General features: G+C 34.5%; 1 protein-coding gene across 5 annotated transcripts in view; it reads left to right on the top strand.

Annotated features, from left to right (window-relative positions):
• The window catches only part of ADGRG6 (adhesion G protein-coupled receptor G6), a 166,460-nt gene that overhangs the window by 92,025 nt on the left and 59,052 nt on the right, over window positions 1–15,383 (top strand). The window contains exons 7-12 of one of the 5 annotated variants that reach the window (XM_063443609.1): window positions 1,267–1,347; window positions 2,978–3,055; window positions 4,180–4,263; window positions 6,987–7,061; window positions 8,591–8,665; window positions 13,130–13,207. The exons of 1 other annotated variant lie outside the window; for it this stretch is intronic. In XM_063443609.1, coding sequence (XP_063299679.1) covers window positions 1,267–1,347; window positions 2,978–3,055; window positions 4,180–4,263; window positions 6,987–7,061; window positions 8,591–8,665; window positions 13,130–13,207 — 471 coding nt within the window. The remainder of the gene's footprint in view (window positions 1–1,266; window positions 1,348–2,977; window positions 3,056–4,179; window positions 4,264–6,986; window positions 7,062–8,590; window positions 8,666–13,129; window positions 13,208–15,383) is intronic. 3 more of the 5 variants (XM_063443610.1, XM_063443611.1, XM_063443613.1) reach the window with 3 other exon arrangements.

Genomic DNA, 15,383 nt, shown 5'->3' with positions numbered 1-15,383 from the left:
TTATTTATATTTTAATGTGATATTTGAAGGAGCACTCTTAGCAACATATCCGTAGTGGTTATGGTGTCAGGAGTACCCTGTCATTGTGCCCCAGTAAGAGGTCTGACCGTTTATGAATGTTTTTACGCTTTTCTGGTCCCCCTCCCCGGTGCTCACATTGTTTCTCGTCTTCACAATAGAGCTGGAGTTTTCATTCTGCTTTAGCTGTATCAATTTTGTGCACATTTCCAGATCATTGGCTTAGAGTGTCAGCTGACACTACAAGTAACATATATGGTAAAGATTTATGTTTTCCATGGTAGTCAGGGGCCTATGGGTAGCAGGGCGACCCAGGTAGGTGTCAATCCATTAAAAAATGAAGGGAATGATGCCGGTAGGCTTCTAGTACCATAACTACTTCAATGGTTGGGGTGCTTAGAGTGCACCTTTAAGTTAAAACATAGTGCAAAGTAAAACTTTTGAGGCTCTAATAAATAATAAAAAAAAAGTATTTGCTACAAAAATTTTACTGGATATGAGGGCAATATGTTTTTCAAGTTTTTAGATTTGCTGGCCATTTGGCTTGCAAATTGCATACTTTTTTTTTGTGGACTTTGCTATATTGTGACTGACAGAGTCCATTTAAGTTGTCAAGGTTTTTAAGAAGGGTATGATGTCAGGGTAATATTATAATTTTAAATAATAATTATGATTTATATCAGTTATAATAGGCAACTATAAATAACTCATGATAGTTATAATAATAATAATAATAATAATAATAATAATAATAATAATAATAATAATATTATTAATGATAATAATAAAATAACTTCAATATAAATTTAAAATTAAGTAAATGCAATATAAAATAATAACACAAATAATTTCATGTTTTATATAGGTTTGAAATATTCTATTTTCCCAAATCTTGTAAATCCTCCATAAGTGTGCCGAAGAAAAACAACTAACTAAAGTGAACATATGAGTCTTTGTACTACATCTATCCTCCTAACCAGGCATTGTGTTTATTTTGTTAATTATTTCTACACGCTTGTTAAATGTTTACAGGATAAACACTATGCAGCACTGATAGCACTAAAATTGGAAAGTTTTATTGAAGCGTCTACATTTAGAATATATATATAGGTGTTCATTTGTTGTACACTAAAAAAATCATTTCCTGACAGTGTTCCTTTAAAGCTTTGAATGCCCAACTCATTGCAAAGTATAGTCAAGGGTTATCTTTGCATTGCCATGCATGTTCACATTTTCATTATCTTTCAGCAACTCTAGTTTCTTCTTTATCACCTACCTTGAGCACTGTTAACACCACCGATAACATAACCACCTATAGTGTGCAAAATGGTAAGAATCCTATCATTCTTTATATTAAGAGTGCCCTGTAAACATCTATAGATGAACATGATAGTACTATAGAAGGGGGTTTAACTATAATATCGTTAGTAATAAATGTTTAATGATACATTTTTTATTAAGATTTTCATCTACTACAATTTTGCAAGATAATTACCTCCAGAATCCATTTTCTGGGTTTTTGTTTTGTGTTTTGCATAACATCTTGTGAATACCTTATAAACTAAATTAAAAACAAAATATACAGTACAAGTATAGAATAAAACAGAATGTTAAGTAAAGCTATTGTATATGTGATATTTGACTTTGTTCCTAATGTATTCTACAAGTCACTCTATGTGACACATATTATCGCACCTATCCTATAATTCACTAAATGATCAGCACTTTATTGAGACTATATTATCCTATTCCTAAAAATGTCAAATTTGACAACGTTGCCTCCTAGGCAAACAGGCCAGATATGCTACGTCGCACTCCTCATCTTTACCTACCATCCAAAGTACTGTCAGTAGGATCTCTGTTGGTGCATGTACTTGCAGCTCAATGTGTCTGTTATTGGATATCCCTACTCATGGGCTGGATACAGAGAGCCTCTCTGTATTCCGTGCGCTACTGGAGATCCAGCAATGCACTGTGGGTAAGATATCCAGCAATGTGCTAAACAAAGAGTGATAGTCTCTCTGTATCCAGCCCTTGATCAAGGGGTCTTACACAAGGCACTGCTTTTGGGTGAATGCTTTCAGTGTAACGACAACTTCTGCTGTGAGCCACCGAGATACAGTACGGGCATATGTTGCAAAGGAAATTAATTTGCAATGAACAAACTTCATTCACAGCTTTAGAGAATGGGTTTGTATGTAGCTTGCATGCAAGTTGAAAGTACATCAGTGGTAACAGACAACTATAGTAATGTTATAATGACACTGCAGGGTATGGTCCTCTTTCTAGCTTGGATACAGAATATGCTGTGGACCATAACACCCACCACTCTCAGCCAAGCAAAGGAATGCCTTGTCCACAGCATCTTTATAGTGATTATACTTATTTACCACAGAGAAGTTTTAATAAACACTTTATTTATCAAAGTTGGGTTGTAGCTTTATCATATTAACAACATTTTATACGCACATGGCCATTAACATGAGCATTTATGATTGATTTACTGTTAATCATTTTCATCATTAACCTTTGTGAATGGAAAGTCAGTTATTTGAATCAATCATTATTAGTGTCATTTAAAGTTTTAAGGTAAATACATAAAACATGACATTACAGTACGAGTCAATAACAGTAGTATAAACCAGGATTAGCCTGCATACTATTACTTAACTCTACTGAATAGTAACATAGTAGAGCGATTCAAAAATTGCTACACTAAATAAAAATTATAAACAATTAAAAAAATAACATCTTAGTGAATAAAAGGTGATTAAAGCAGCCCATTGTTTGTTTTGCTGTCAGGACTTATTTCAGTTCATTAGATTTATTTAAAAGTAATAGTATTTTTCCTTCCAGTGTTCTTTACCTGTGTGCTGTGTTTGAATGCAGAGTTCATTGCATTCAAATGCCTACCTTTCTTTGCCAAACATGCTCTCATTTTCATTATGTCTTTTACCAGAAGTAACTACTTCTTTACCACCTGCCTCGAGCACTGTGACCACCACCGATAGCATTACCACCTATAGCTCACAACCTGGTAAGAATCCCATAATATGTCCTTGTGTGGAGCCAGAGCCAAATTAAGACTTCATAAACATACACAGCATGTTATGCAAAAATAAAGAAAAAAATTAAAAGCATGCTATATAAAATCCAAGATCAAGAGGCGTAATATAGATAGATGCAGTACAGGTATAGATTAAGAAATGAAATTACAGTAATCACATCTATTGCAAAATATTCTTACCCATGAGCAATCAAATCAAAATCAAAATGCTTGCATGATGTAACATTTGCTTTGGTGTACATAGTATAAAGTGCAAACCTTTAAGCTAGTTACAAGAAAAAAAAAGAACACACTAGCATAGGAAAATACTATCCCAAGTTTTTTTTTTAACATTTTACAACAAATGGTTTGCATCAAATTGCAATTAGATAAAAGCCACCTCGCTCAGCCAGAGCTAATACAAAGCAGGGAGTATGGAAATGCATACTATTAACCACCGCTAGCTTGTTAAAATGGGGACCACACACACAATTGACTAATTAACATCACCTTACAATATTTTACCAACATGATAGCAATCAAAACACAGCAAACAAAATACAAAAAATAGCCACATATATACCCACCAGCAAACCTAATATCTGTACTCAAATATGCAGCCTCACTGTAATCAGTCTTACAGAACATAATATAGTGATAGAACTGAGTGATGGGTTGCTTACTCTTCTGACATTTTAGTATTTTAGTATAATTTACAAATGGGTATATAAGATGTTTTGCAAATATACCAAATACCAAATGACTGCTTATATTTTACTGGCAATTCCTTATTTTTCTTTCTTTGCTTTTGTTTTTATTTTTTTATTTTATTTTTCACATATCTGTGTGCTTTTTTTTTTTTTTTTGGTCTACCTCTGTTTTAACTCCTTTATTCCATCCATCTTGGTCTATAGCCACGATGTGGCTTTTCTTGACCTGTATATTCCTTCCTGAGTCGATAGGTTATGGTATAGTAGTTGTATAGTAAACAGTTATTTTGTTTTGTCTCTTAGCATGGTGCTTTTCTGTCTTCCCATGCACGATTTATTGCAAAGCATTCACGAGGTTATCTTTGCTTTTGCATGCATGTTCACATTTTCATTGTCTTTTTTTAGCAGCCACTGTAACTTCTTCTTTATCACCTGCCTTGAGCACTATTAACACGACTGGTAGTATGTCCACCTTTAGCTCTTTACCCGGTAAGAATCCCATAATTCACCTGTTCATTAACTGTAGACAACAATCGATCATAGCCGAAGACAAGTGATTATGCTTCTATGGAATCAATATGTACTTGTAATGTATTAATTAAAGTGAAGGTTTAGTTTATTTGCAAGTTTTTAAGTAGCGTTTAAATGCAAATCTATAAACTTTGCACATAAGTGTACAATCCCTGCTCCCTGAGGCCTTAGTTTGGTAGTTTTCTGAAGCACTGTGAATGGTTAGTATTTAAATGTATGCAAAGTTAAAAAATCTTCAAATGTTTAATAGTTTATATCAATATAATGTACCTATCAGTATTGTGTAGATAATAAGGAGAAGCTGCCCCAATAACATAAATTGTGTATAGCTTTTAGAAGTTTGTTAGAGCTTTCAGATGGAACAGTGTTTCAACAAGTAACAAATGTAACCACTATGAGGTAACCAGATTGTAATATATAGCAGATGTAACTGATGTCAAATAAAATCATTTTTTTTTAGGAAAGATTTGATTATTATATGAAAATTTTCATTATATGAAAATGGATACTACATCAAGTGGCTCAGAAAGTCTTCTAACCTTTATTATAAATTAACCATGTCATACTCCCACCCTCCCCCTCCCCCCCCCCACCTCCCCCCTCCGGCTGTCAATCAGGCAACCGGTCCTGTTACTTCCTGGATGTTTAGCTCAGTGGAGTAATACAAGAGGCAGAAATTGCTAACAGCACCTGACTTCTCATTGATATGCATTGGGAAGCGTGTGATTGGACAGCCACAAAAAGTATGGCCTTGTGAAGTAGGGGAGTGCTTGCAAAGGCTGTAGACGGCAGATCTTCTTCTTTATCTCCTGCCTTGAGCACTAATACTATGGCTGATAGCACCTATAGCTCTTTATGCATGCATGATTTAATTGGGGGTATAGTTACTAAGTTGTTAAAAAAATAAAATAAAAATCCATTGGAGTCGCAAGAACATGGCCATTAGCATACACAGTTATTATGTTTTGCTATTTAACTATTGATAATGTTGAGGTATTAACAATTTAAATTGCAAAGTCATGTATTTGAATAAGATAGTATTATTTGGAGTTCAAAGGTTGAAGACGTTAATGTGTAAACTATGGCATTACACCATGGGTAGTAGAAACCAGGATTAGCTGAACGTACTTAACACTGTGAAGGAATTTCCGAGGTGTACATATATGGAAATAATGAATAAAAACATATAAAATAACCGTACTGTGGCAAGAAAAAGTATGTGACCCCTTTGGAATAAGTTGGTTATCTGCATGAATTGCTATAGAATGTCATCTCATCTTCATCAAAGTTAGAAGTATAGATAACACAATGTGCTAACAACACACAAATAATTATGATCTGTCATGTCCTTATTGAACATATCACATTAAACATTCACAGTCCTGTGGATAATGGAAGGGAACACTTGGATTAATAGCTAGGTGATTCTCCCAACCAAGAATTTCCATTAGCTGCTGAATGGAACTGCACAACGTTCAGGAATAGTTTTGGAATACTCTTCCTTACGGAACTGTTTCAGCTCAGTTATATTCTTAGGATGTCTGGTATGAACAGCTCTCTTGAGGTCATTCCGCAGAATCTCTATGAGGTTAAAGTCTGGACTCTGATTGGACCACTCCAAAAGGCACATTTTGTTTTCTCTAATGGATTTACTTTACCATGTTTTTAATCATTGTTCTGCTGTATCACCCAACTTCTACTAAACACCACTTGGCTACAGTCACTCTGATATTATTATTCATTTTATTCTTGGTAATGACAAGTGGTCCAGGCCCTAAAACAGCAGAGCTCCCTACATCGTGCTTAATCATTGGTATGATGTTTTTAGGTTGGTATGTAGTGCCCTAATAATGCCATACATCGTGTTGCATGTTTTTTAGGAAGCAACTAAATCATCAGTCCACAATTTTTTTTTGCTAAATATTTTACTACACATATATATGTGTATGTGATCGTTGTCAAACTTCAGGCTTGCAGACATGTTTTTATTTTGAAAAGCAGTGGCTTTCTTTATGGTGTCCTAGTATGGACACCATGTCAGTTCAATGATTTACGTGTAGTAGACTAACGGAAATGTTTGCCAATTCCAATGCTGTCTTCAAGTCTTTAGTTATCAGTTTAGGGTTCTTTCTTAATTAATTGAGAATCGTGGGTAGTGCCATTTGAATCCTCGTGGATTGACAGCCACTTCTAGGGATAGTAGCCCCAGTACTAAATTATCTTCATTTATAGACAATTTGTCTAACAGTAGACAGATGATTATCTAAGGTCTTTCGGGTGACTTGGCAACCCTTTCAAGCTTTATGCAGCGCAACAATTCTTGATCACAGGTCTTTTTTTGCAAAGAATGGTTCACGTTAAAAGATGCTTTTTGTGACTTTTTATAAGTGAATGTAGCTCTAACCACAGCTCCAATGTTTTATTAACTGAAAACCAGGTTTGCCAATTTCAAACTCTAGCTTAATTTTTCAAACCTTCACTGTGCATATATGTACAGGAACAATAGAATAATGTGCGTGTTATTAGTTAAAACAGACAGTAGTTGTTGATCACTGTAGCTTTCTTTGTATAACACTTGTTATTTATATTTGATAGTGTTTTTTTCCTAGCAGTGTTCTGTTTGAATGCAGAGTTTGTTTCTATCCCACACATGCTCTCATTTCCATTATCTCTTTTACCAGAAGTAACTTTACCACCTGCCTCGAGCACTGTTACCACCACCACCAATAGCATCACCACCTATAGCTCACAACCTGGTAAGAATCCCATAATATCTCCTTGTATGGAACCAGAGCCAAGTTAAGACTTCATAAATATGAACTGAGTTGTGAAAAAGTAAACAAAAAATTAATAATGCAGTAATGAACATTAAAATGAGAGATGAAAAAGCAGGAGTTGCATAGAAGCAAAATGAGCAGCATAGGTCAGGATATTAAATTACAATAATCACATGTTATAGAAACACTATAGTGTTAGGAATACACAAAACTGTATTCTGAATGCTATAGTGTCCATCTGCCCATAGATAAATGTCCAGTGTCCCCCCCACGCAGAAAGGGTTAAAAAGGCTTTTATCACTTGCCTCTTTCCAGTGCTGAGGTTTCTCGGTTCTGTCTCCATCCCCACGTTCTCCGTTAAGGGATATGAAGACGCTGCATCTCCTCATGAAAAGCATGAGGACATCCAGCATCGATTCACAGAGTTAAATTCCATAAAGCGTCAGGAAGCACCTATAGTGGCTGTCTGAAGTATTGCTAAGGCTATACCAATTCATACCAGCAATTAGCACTGTGATGCTAAAAGCGGTCAGATGACACTCTTAGACAATCTCAGCTGTCAATTGCTGCTCAGGCTAATGTTTCCTCATTAATACAAACACAAAGGGCTGCTGGGGACACTTCTCTAGCATCAAATCATTAAAAACAGTCTAACATTGAATGGAAGATTGGCAGCATGGAGCTCCAGGCACTATAACCACTTCAATGAGATGTAGCAGTTACAGTTTCTACAGTGTCACTTTAACCCCTTAAGGACACATGACATGTGTGACATGTCATGATTCCCTTTTATTCCAGAAGTTTGGTCCTTAAGGGGTTAAACATCAAGGGGAAATTTAGACAACACATTGTCTAAATTGCAAATTTGAGTGCAAAATACTAAATGTTGAGAGACATTCTATACATCTCATTTGCGATGACTTCATTTTTAGCTATTTTTCACAGAATTGAAACTCGTTTTGGAACGGGTTTTGGAAAGGGGTTTACTCACTAACTACTGAATTGTAGCAAATTGAAAAATAACTTACAAAATTCAGGCAAAAATTTCCATTGTGACTTAAGCTGAGAATGAGAATATTTCCAAATTATTACTGTTTGCATATAATTGTTCTAGTCCTCCTTCTCAGTTTTTTCCATTTAACCTCCATTCTAGTTGTGTCCTTCAGCCCGTATGTGGCTTTTCTTGAGCTGTATCTCAGTTGTGGCTTTTCCTCACCACTTATGTCTGTATGTTTCAGTTGTGGTCTATAGCCCCTCTGTGGCCTTTTTTTGTGGCATGTCGGACACCCTTTCAAATTCTTTCACTTGCAATGGCCTGCGTAGATGAGATGATAGCTTAGGTTATGAAATGCAGTGTTTCTGTATAATACTTGTATAGTAAACAGCTGTTTTGTTTTGTGTGTATCATTGTGCTTTAGTCTCTTTCCATATACAATTTATTACAAAGCATTCATACGGTTTTATTTGCCTTGGCATGCATGTTCACATTTTCATTGTCTTTTTACCAGCAACTGTAACTTCTTCTTTATCTCCTGCCTTGAGCACTATTAACATGGCTGATAGCACCTATAGCTCTTTACCCGGTAAGAATCCCATAATTTACCTCTTTATTAACTTTAGACATCAATCAATCATAGCTGAAGATAAGTGATTATACTTCTATGGAATCAATATGTCTTAATGAATTGCTGTTCACCGACAACCTGGGTTGTATGTAATATTGATTATACATAATAAAGTTTAAATATGCGTAAAAATGCAGGATTTTTATGCAAGTGCATAGCTGGATATAGTTGGATATTTGGAGGTTTTAGTACATAACAACCAAATCGTAATAACATTAAAGGGACACTATAGTCACCAGAACAGATACAGCTTAATGTAGGAGGCACTGAACTTTCCTCATAGAGATGCTTTGATTCAATGCATCTCTATGAGGATATACTGACTGGATATCGCAGAGTTTGGATCCGCCCCTGGCTCAGCCAACGACTGATGATGTCAGCCATGGAGGCGGATCAGGGGCAGAACCAACACCAGCAGACTGGAATTAAGGTAAGATTTTAATATATCTAGAGGGCAAGGAGGGTCAGGGGGAATAGTTAGTGTTTTAACACTGTAGGGTCAGGAAAACATGTTTGTGTTCCTGACCCTACAATGTTCCATTAAGTAATTTGCATATTTGCAATTCTTCTATTTTAGGCATGCATTTTATTCTATATTTAAACATTGTTGATTTAGATGGATACATTACTACTAAAACCTATATCCAAATATCATGCAGTAAAGGATGTATAGCATGTGTACTACTCGTTACAAGCTTAGTTTGAACATATTCCCTGATGGACTGTAGTTTGTTAATGCCATATTTAGACGCAACACATGACAGCTTTATAGATGAGTGATGTCTTATTTTGTGGTTGTATTACTTGAAATATGTAGCTTGAACTGCATTTTAGTGATATTACAGTTTATGCACCACCTCCGATTCACCACCAGTTGAAGTTGTGCACATAAATTTAAAATGGTCTGAAACCTTCGTTTTTTTTAGTTTTGTATTCGATTTTAGATGTTTTATATTAAAACAAGTTGTTACTTCAGAGAAAAGGGGGTTCTCAGGTACACACACCTCTATCTAGCTTGCTGTGTGCACTGATAATAAAGAGAAGTTTATTATCTAATACAAATGAGCTGCAAGTCGTTTTTGGGATGAACAGCTTTCAGACGAACAGTGGTGCAATAGGATGCCAAAGATGAGCCATCAGTATTTAACCAGAATGCAAAACTTATGCAAACTTATGTTTTAAACGTTCACTCAACTTACTTTTTACTTTTTGACTTAAATAGGATGGACATATTCTGACCTGAGCTAAATAAACAAATAAATACCTTAAAGGGACACCATCAGCACCCAGACCGCTTCAGCTCGTTGAAGTGGTCTGGGTGCATTGTCCCTGTCAAACTTACTGCTGCAGTGTAAAACATTGCAGTTTTAGAGAAACTACAATGTTCACATTATAGTACTACAACAGCCTTTAGTGGAAGTCTACCAGACCAGACTAGAGGCACTTCCAGGATTGTATCAGAGAAAATCATTCAGGAAATAATTAAGTCAATGCTTTTCTGTGGTGAGTGTCTAATGCGCCTGCAAAGCTTGCTGCGCATTTGCCTCTTCAGGTGACAATGGGGAAGGCAGAGTGCTGACCCAGCGCCAAGGGACATCCGAGCTGAAATCAGGTAAGTGTTACAAGTCTTAGTCCTTGCCATGTCGTGGGGGATTTGGGAGTGTGGGGAGGGTTGTTGCAAGGTGGGCAGAGAGAGCTATAGTGCTAGGACTACAATTTTGTATTCCGAGCACTATAGTATCCCTTTAAGGTCTACTGCACTTTAATTCCTTAAAATAATACAATTATTGCAAAGGCATATCCTTACATACTAAGTATAACTACTTAAGCAGCGCACTGAGATATTAACAGATATTGACTTGCAGACAGTTTTGTAAGGCAAAACCATTCTGTGTTTTATATATTAATATCTCTGCTGAAAACCTTAAGCAAACAATCTAACTCACGAAAACGCAGGCGAATGTTGACTATAAAATTAACCTTTTCCTTGGAAACCCTAGTGCGTTTGCCTCCATTTACTAGAATCCTGACATTGCTATAGACAATTTAAACCAAGACGAATAATAAAAAGAAAATACAATATTTATAGTTATAAGGATAGAAATAATAAAAGCAATACACTACTATATGATATATATGTGGGAATATGTTTACTCACTGGGGTGTGGTGTTAATATCTGTCAGCATAGTTTAGGCTGAACTAGATGTTTGGCTATAATTTAGGTTTTAGTTTTAGTTTTTTTTTTTTTTTTACTTTTCAAGTCTTTTGCCAGTTTCCCATAGCTGATTGTTTAAAGAATAGACAACATATTTTAATAGACAAGATTTTGATATGTAATATTTATTGTAATACGTGATATTTCTCACATTTGTATAATTTTATAATAACATCATATTTGCAATATGTTTTTTAACATGACTATGCTTTTTAAACAAAATTTCTGAACTGTTAGAGGATTTTCTAAATAGTTTCCACAAAATCTCTCCCTCCCAAGCTCTGTGTACACAGGCTAGATTTTATTTTGGATTACAATGCAATGAAAACCCACCATCACATACTTTCCTGTATACATATTCCCACATCCTATATTCCGCAAAAGGTGAATGACTGCTTGTTAAAAGCCAGAGGATTGTGGAAACAGGGCCCTATGCACACTACAGGACATATACACATGCTGCAATAACTGCCTACAATGCCCTTATGGTAGAAAAGTCTGGATTTTTCAGAGCCTATTTACTGTATTTTAACATTTGCATCATTACAGGGACTCTTTTTACTTACTTGGTGGCATAGACACTGCATTTTATACCTATGAACTTTATTTGTTTAATTTTAATAATTTTAGTCACATATACTATATAAACTGTATTTGTCTTTATGTGAAGAAAACATGAAACCAGTTTTAAATCATTACCAGATAAAGAATACAATAGCTGTCAACGAACAGATATTTATAAACAAACACGTCTGATTTTTAATAGGTTTTAGTGTTAGTTATTAACACCTTGTTTAAAAAAAAACAAAAAAACATGTAGGAGTGAAGGGATTAATTATATGGCCGCCTGTTTCTGCTGGAGTATATAAAACCCATTTTTCTGCCTCAACCCACACCATAAATGTCACCTTGCAATGGTCACTCAGTTAGCAGACACCTTTTATTTTATTATATGTTTTACTCTTGCCTATATTTGTTCTTCCTACATTAGATATCCATAACGTGTGTTTTTTATGTTTTACACCAGCAATTAGTGGGAGTGGATAACCTGTTTTTATGGGAACTTCTAGTGCTCACACCTTCATAAAATACAATAAATTGCTCTTTAAAACATGAGTGTTGCTCACTCTCTATAACAACATTATTCATGTAATACAGAATCACATTACGGTCAAGTACATTTGCGTACTTGATTTTTTTATGTTAGGATTTATAGTTCAAAGAAGAATGTCAAATTGAAGTGGATACACCTTACCATCTGTAATGAAGAGGATGAAAAGCATTATATGCATCTTTTATATAATATTGTGTTTAATATAATTTCTCTAGTTTTTTTTTTTCTTTCTGTAACACACTTTTATTTTTGGTGCATCATTTTCTGTTTTGGATAATGGCAAATATACTACTGATTAATGCAATAATTAAAGTGATACTGTAGTATTTTTAGTCATCGTTTATTTTAAAGAAATAGTAAACACACCATAAACACTACAACCTGCTATAGTGTTTATGGAGCCTGACGCTATCCTACAGTTATCTGTCAAAACATATTATCAGGCCTCTCCTGAGTCAGCATAGTTTGACAGATTATTTTTGGATAGCACCAAATTACACCTGGCACCAGTGGGCTGTAGTGGTGATTGTAAATGAAATGTTTAAATAATTTTAAATAAATATACCATATTTAAGATTTTTCTGATTGTCAGTCATATGAGTCTGTGTTACATAGCCATCATTTTATATTCTTCTGAATAATATGCATGAATTATACTGTTCCGTAAATTTGTGTCATATCTTAAAATGCTTATTTCTTGCAATAAACCTGTCACATGCAAAAGGATATTTAAATGTCCATGAATATGTCCCTGTGGATAATGCATACATGTGAAGAATTGTGATTTTATTGGGATTTAAATTGAAAATGGTTTTGAAAGATATTCCGGTCTTATTCACTGTTCATAGGGAAATATAAAGTTGTTTTTTGACAAAATCAAGTAAGATATGCCATATACCTTGGTTGAGATGAAACAAATTCTTGGTGCTTCCTGCACAAGAATTTGGTAAAAGGGATAAACCATTTTTATCTCCAACCAAGCAGCGCATGTTGATTGCATGACTTAGTGATAACAATTTCCCCAGCAAGTTTTTAACTCTAACATTTAAAGTGGTGCCATTTAAATTATCTATTTATTATTTTTTTTACCAGTTACTGTAACCTCTACAACAACTACCATGATAACCACTAACATGACTGATACTAACAGCACCGATACCCCAAAACCTGGTAAGAAATGTAATTTTTAATCTCTGTTCAATAACAATGCTCTGAAATATAGTATAATATACAATATAGCCTAATAGTCTCACAATGTTTTGCTATGATATCCACAAGTGGTTTTGTACTATTTAACTATTCAACCAAAAAAGCTAAAAAATATATATTAAAAAAAAATCTAAAAGTTAATTATATACTATGTACTAAAGTATTTATTTAAGAAAATGGAACCTCAAATCATGTGTATTAACAGAATTCCTCTGTAGCATGCCGTGAACTCTGATAAGTTCAATTTTAAGTCTTTGTTTAGATGAAGGAGTCAGGTAGACTTGGTATGAACTTGCCAAGCAACTGCCAGGCTTAATTGGAAACCAAATGTCACAATATATTGAATGAATATCTTATAAGGCCCATGTTTGTAGTCCCTTTTGGTAATTCATTGAATGTTGAGTTATATTCCATAGATTTCATGTGAAACCCAGATTGCACTAAGCTGAAGAGTTTGACTTTCACTGGATCTTCCCGTTTACTGTTGGCAGTGATATCCTGAACATCTAGCCCACAGGTGCCCAAAAAGTAATTCCCCAGATGTTGTATGACTACAGCTTCCATGATGCTTTTTCATTCTACAGCATTATAAAGGCATGAAAAGTATCATGGGAGTTTTAGTTTTTTGAGCACCCCTGATCTAGCCACTGATCGCTTATTTAGATAGAAATTCTCAAAATATGTATCAACTGAATAAAAAGGAAACCTTAGTTTAATTGAAAAGCAGAGTTGTCATAGCAGGTCATTGATGTGTCCTAGAGTATTATATCAATTGAGTTAATGCAGTAGTATTTACTACATATACTCATCAAATGAGCTTAAAAGTAATTTCCAAAGTAATAAGACTGGATTCTAGGCTCTTGCAATTAAGAAGCCATTTATATACAGAATACTGTTTTGGAATATTTCAATATCTACGAGTATATTTCTTTTGTATTCGTAACTGGAAACATCTATTGAAATGTGTAATGACTTTATTTATTTAATTGAAAAACTGAAAAATGCAATGCTTATAATTTAGTGATTTTATTTGTATTTAACATAAATAAAATTCAATATCATCTTACAGGAAACCACTTGATGTTTTTAATTACAGAACAAATGTATATCAAGGAAAACCTATTGTCTGCAAAATAACAGTCACTTACTCCCAGTGATTTAGTAACAAAACATATAGATGTGTGTGTGTATAAACATCTAAAGTTCAGTTTGATAAACTATTCTAAATAAGTACAGGCATGGAATATTTTGCTTTTCCATTGGCTATATGTATTTTTCCAGAACGTATCTCTGGCACTTATATGTTTATAAATACTAGTTCTTTCCACTTTATGTATTAATGCAAAATCAGATAAGTCATGATTTAGGTGCTGTAACTTTATGCAAGTTAATACAATAGAGAACTTTGTTCATTTGGTATTATTCATTGATGTCATTTTCTCATAAGTAACTGCTTTTTTTTCAATCCACTTACTTTATGGCATAACACATGCAGATTTGCAGGAACTCAAAGTTCCTGCTACATTTCCCATCAGAATGAAGAGAAACCCAGTGACACACTCCTGGACAAATCTCCAGATGCAAATACAGGGCTCAAAAATAAAAGGTGTGAAAAGCATAGGAATAATCTCCACACCAATTGTTTGGCCAGTGAAACAAAGACCTATGGTTTCGGAAAAGGATACCAAAGTGAAAGGACAGGAAGAAATGAAAAACATAGACGATTTTGTGTTTATACCCACACAGCCTTCAATTTCCTCTTCAACAAATCATAGAACAACTTTGCAAACTAATAACAGTGACACCTTTAATGACCAATTCAACCGAACAGTTGTCCCAAGCCATAATCATGTTTCACCTCTTTCCTTAAATAGTTCAAGATTGCTGTTAACAGTCACAAATAAGGAAGACAAATTCTTACATCTAGAAACAGAAGGGTCTGGAACTGAAAACAGTCAATCTTTTCTTTCACGTTTAAAATTGTCCAATGGTTCTCTAAACAGTACACCACATAGCAATAGGAACAGGACATGGTTGTTACAGTGGAATTCACATTTCCACAATGCGTCTACCTTAGAGCATCCTAAGGAAAACATTATTACTGAAATTGAAAGTGGGCAAAGTGAAAAACAGACTT

Source organism: Pelobates fuscus, chromosome 2, assembly GCF_036172605.1.
Source record: "Pelobates fuscus isolate aPelFus1 chromosome 2, aPelFus1.pri, whole genome shotgun sequence".
NCBI lineage: Eukaryota > Metazoa > Chordata > Amphibia > Anura > Pelobatidae > Pelobates > Pelobates fuscus.
This window is presented reverse-complemented; position numbering and strand designations above follow the sequence as displayed.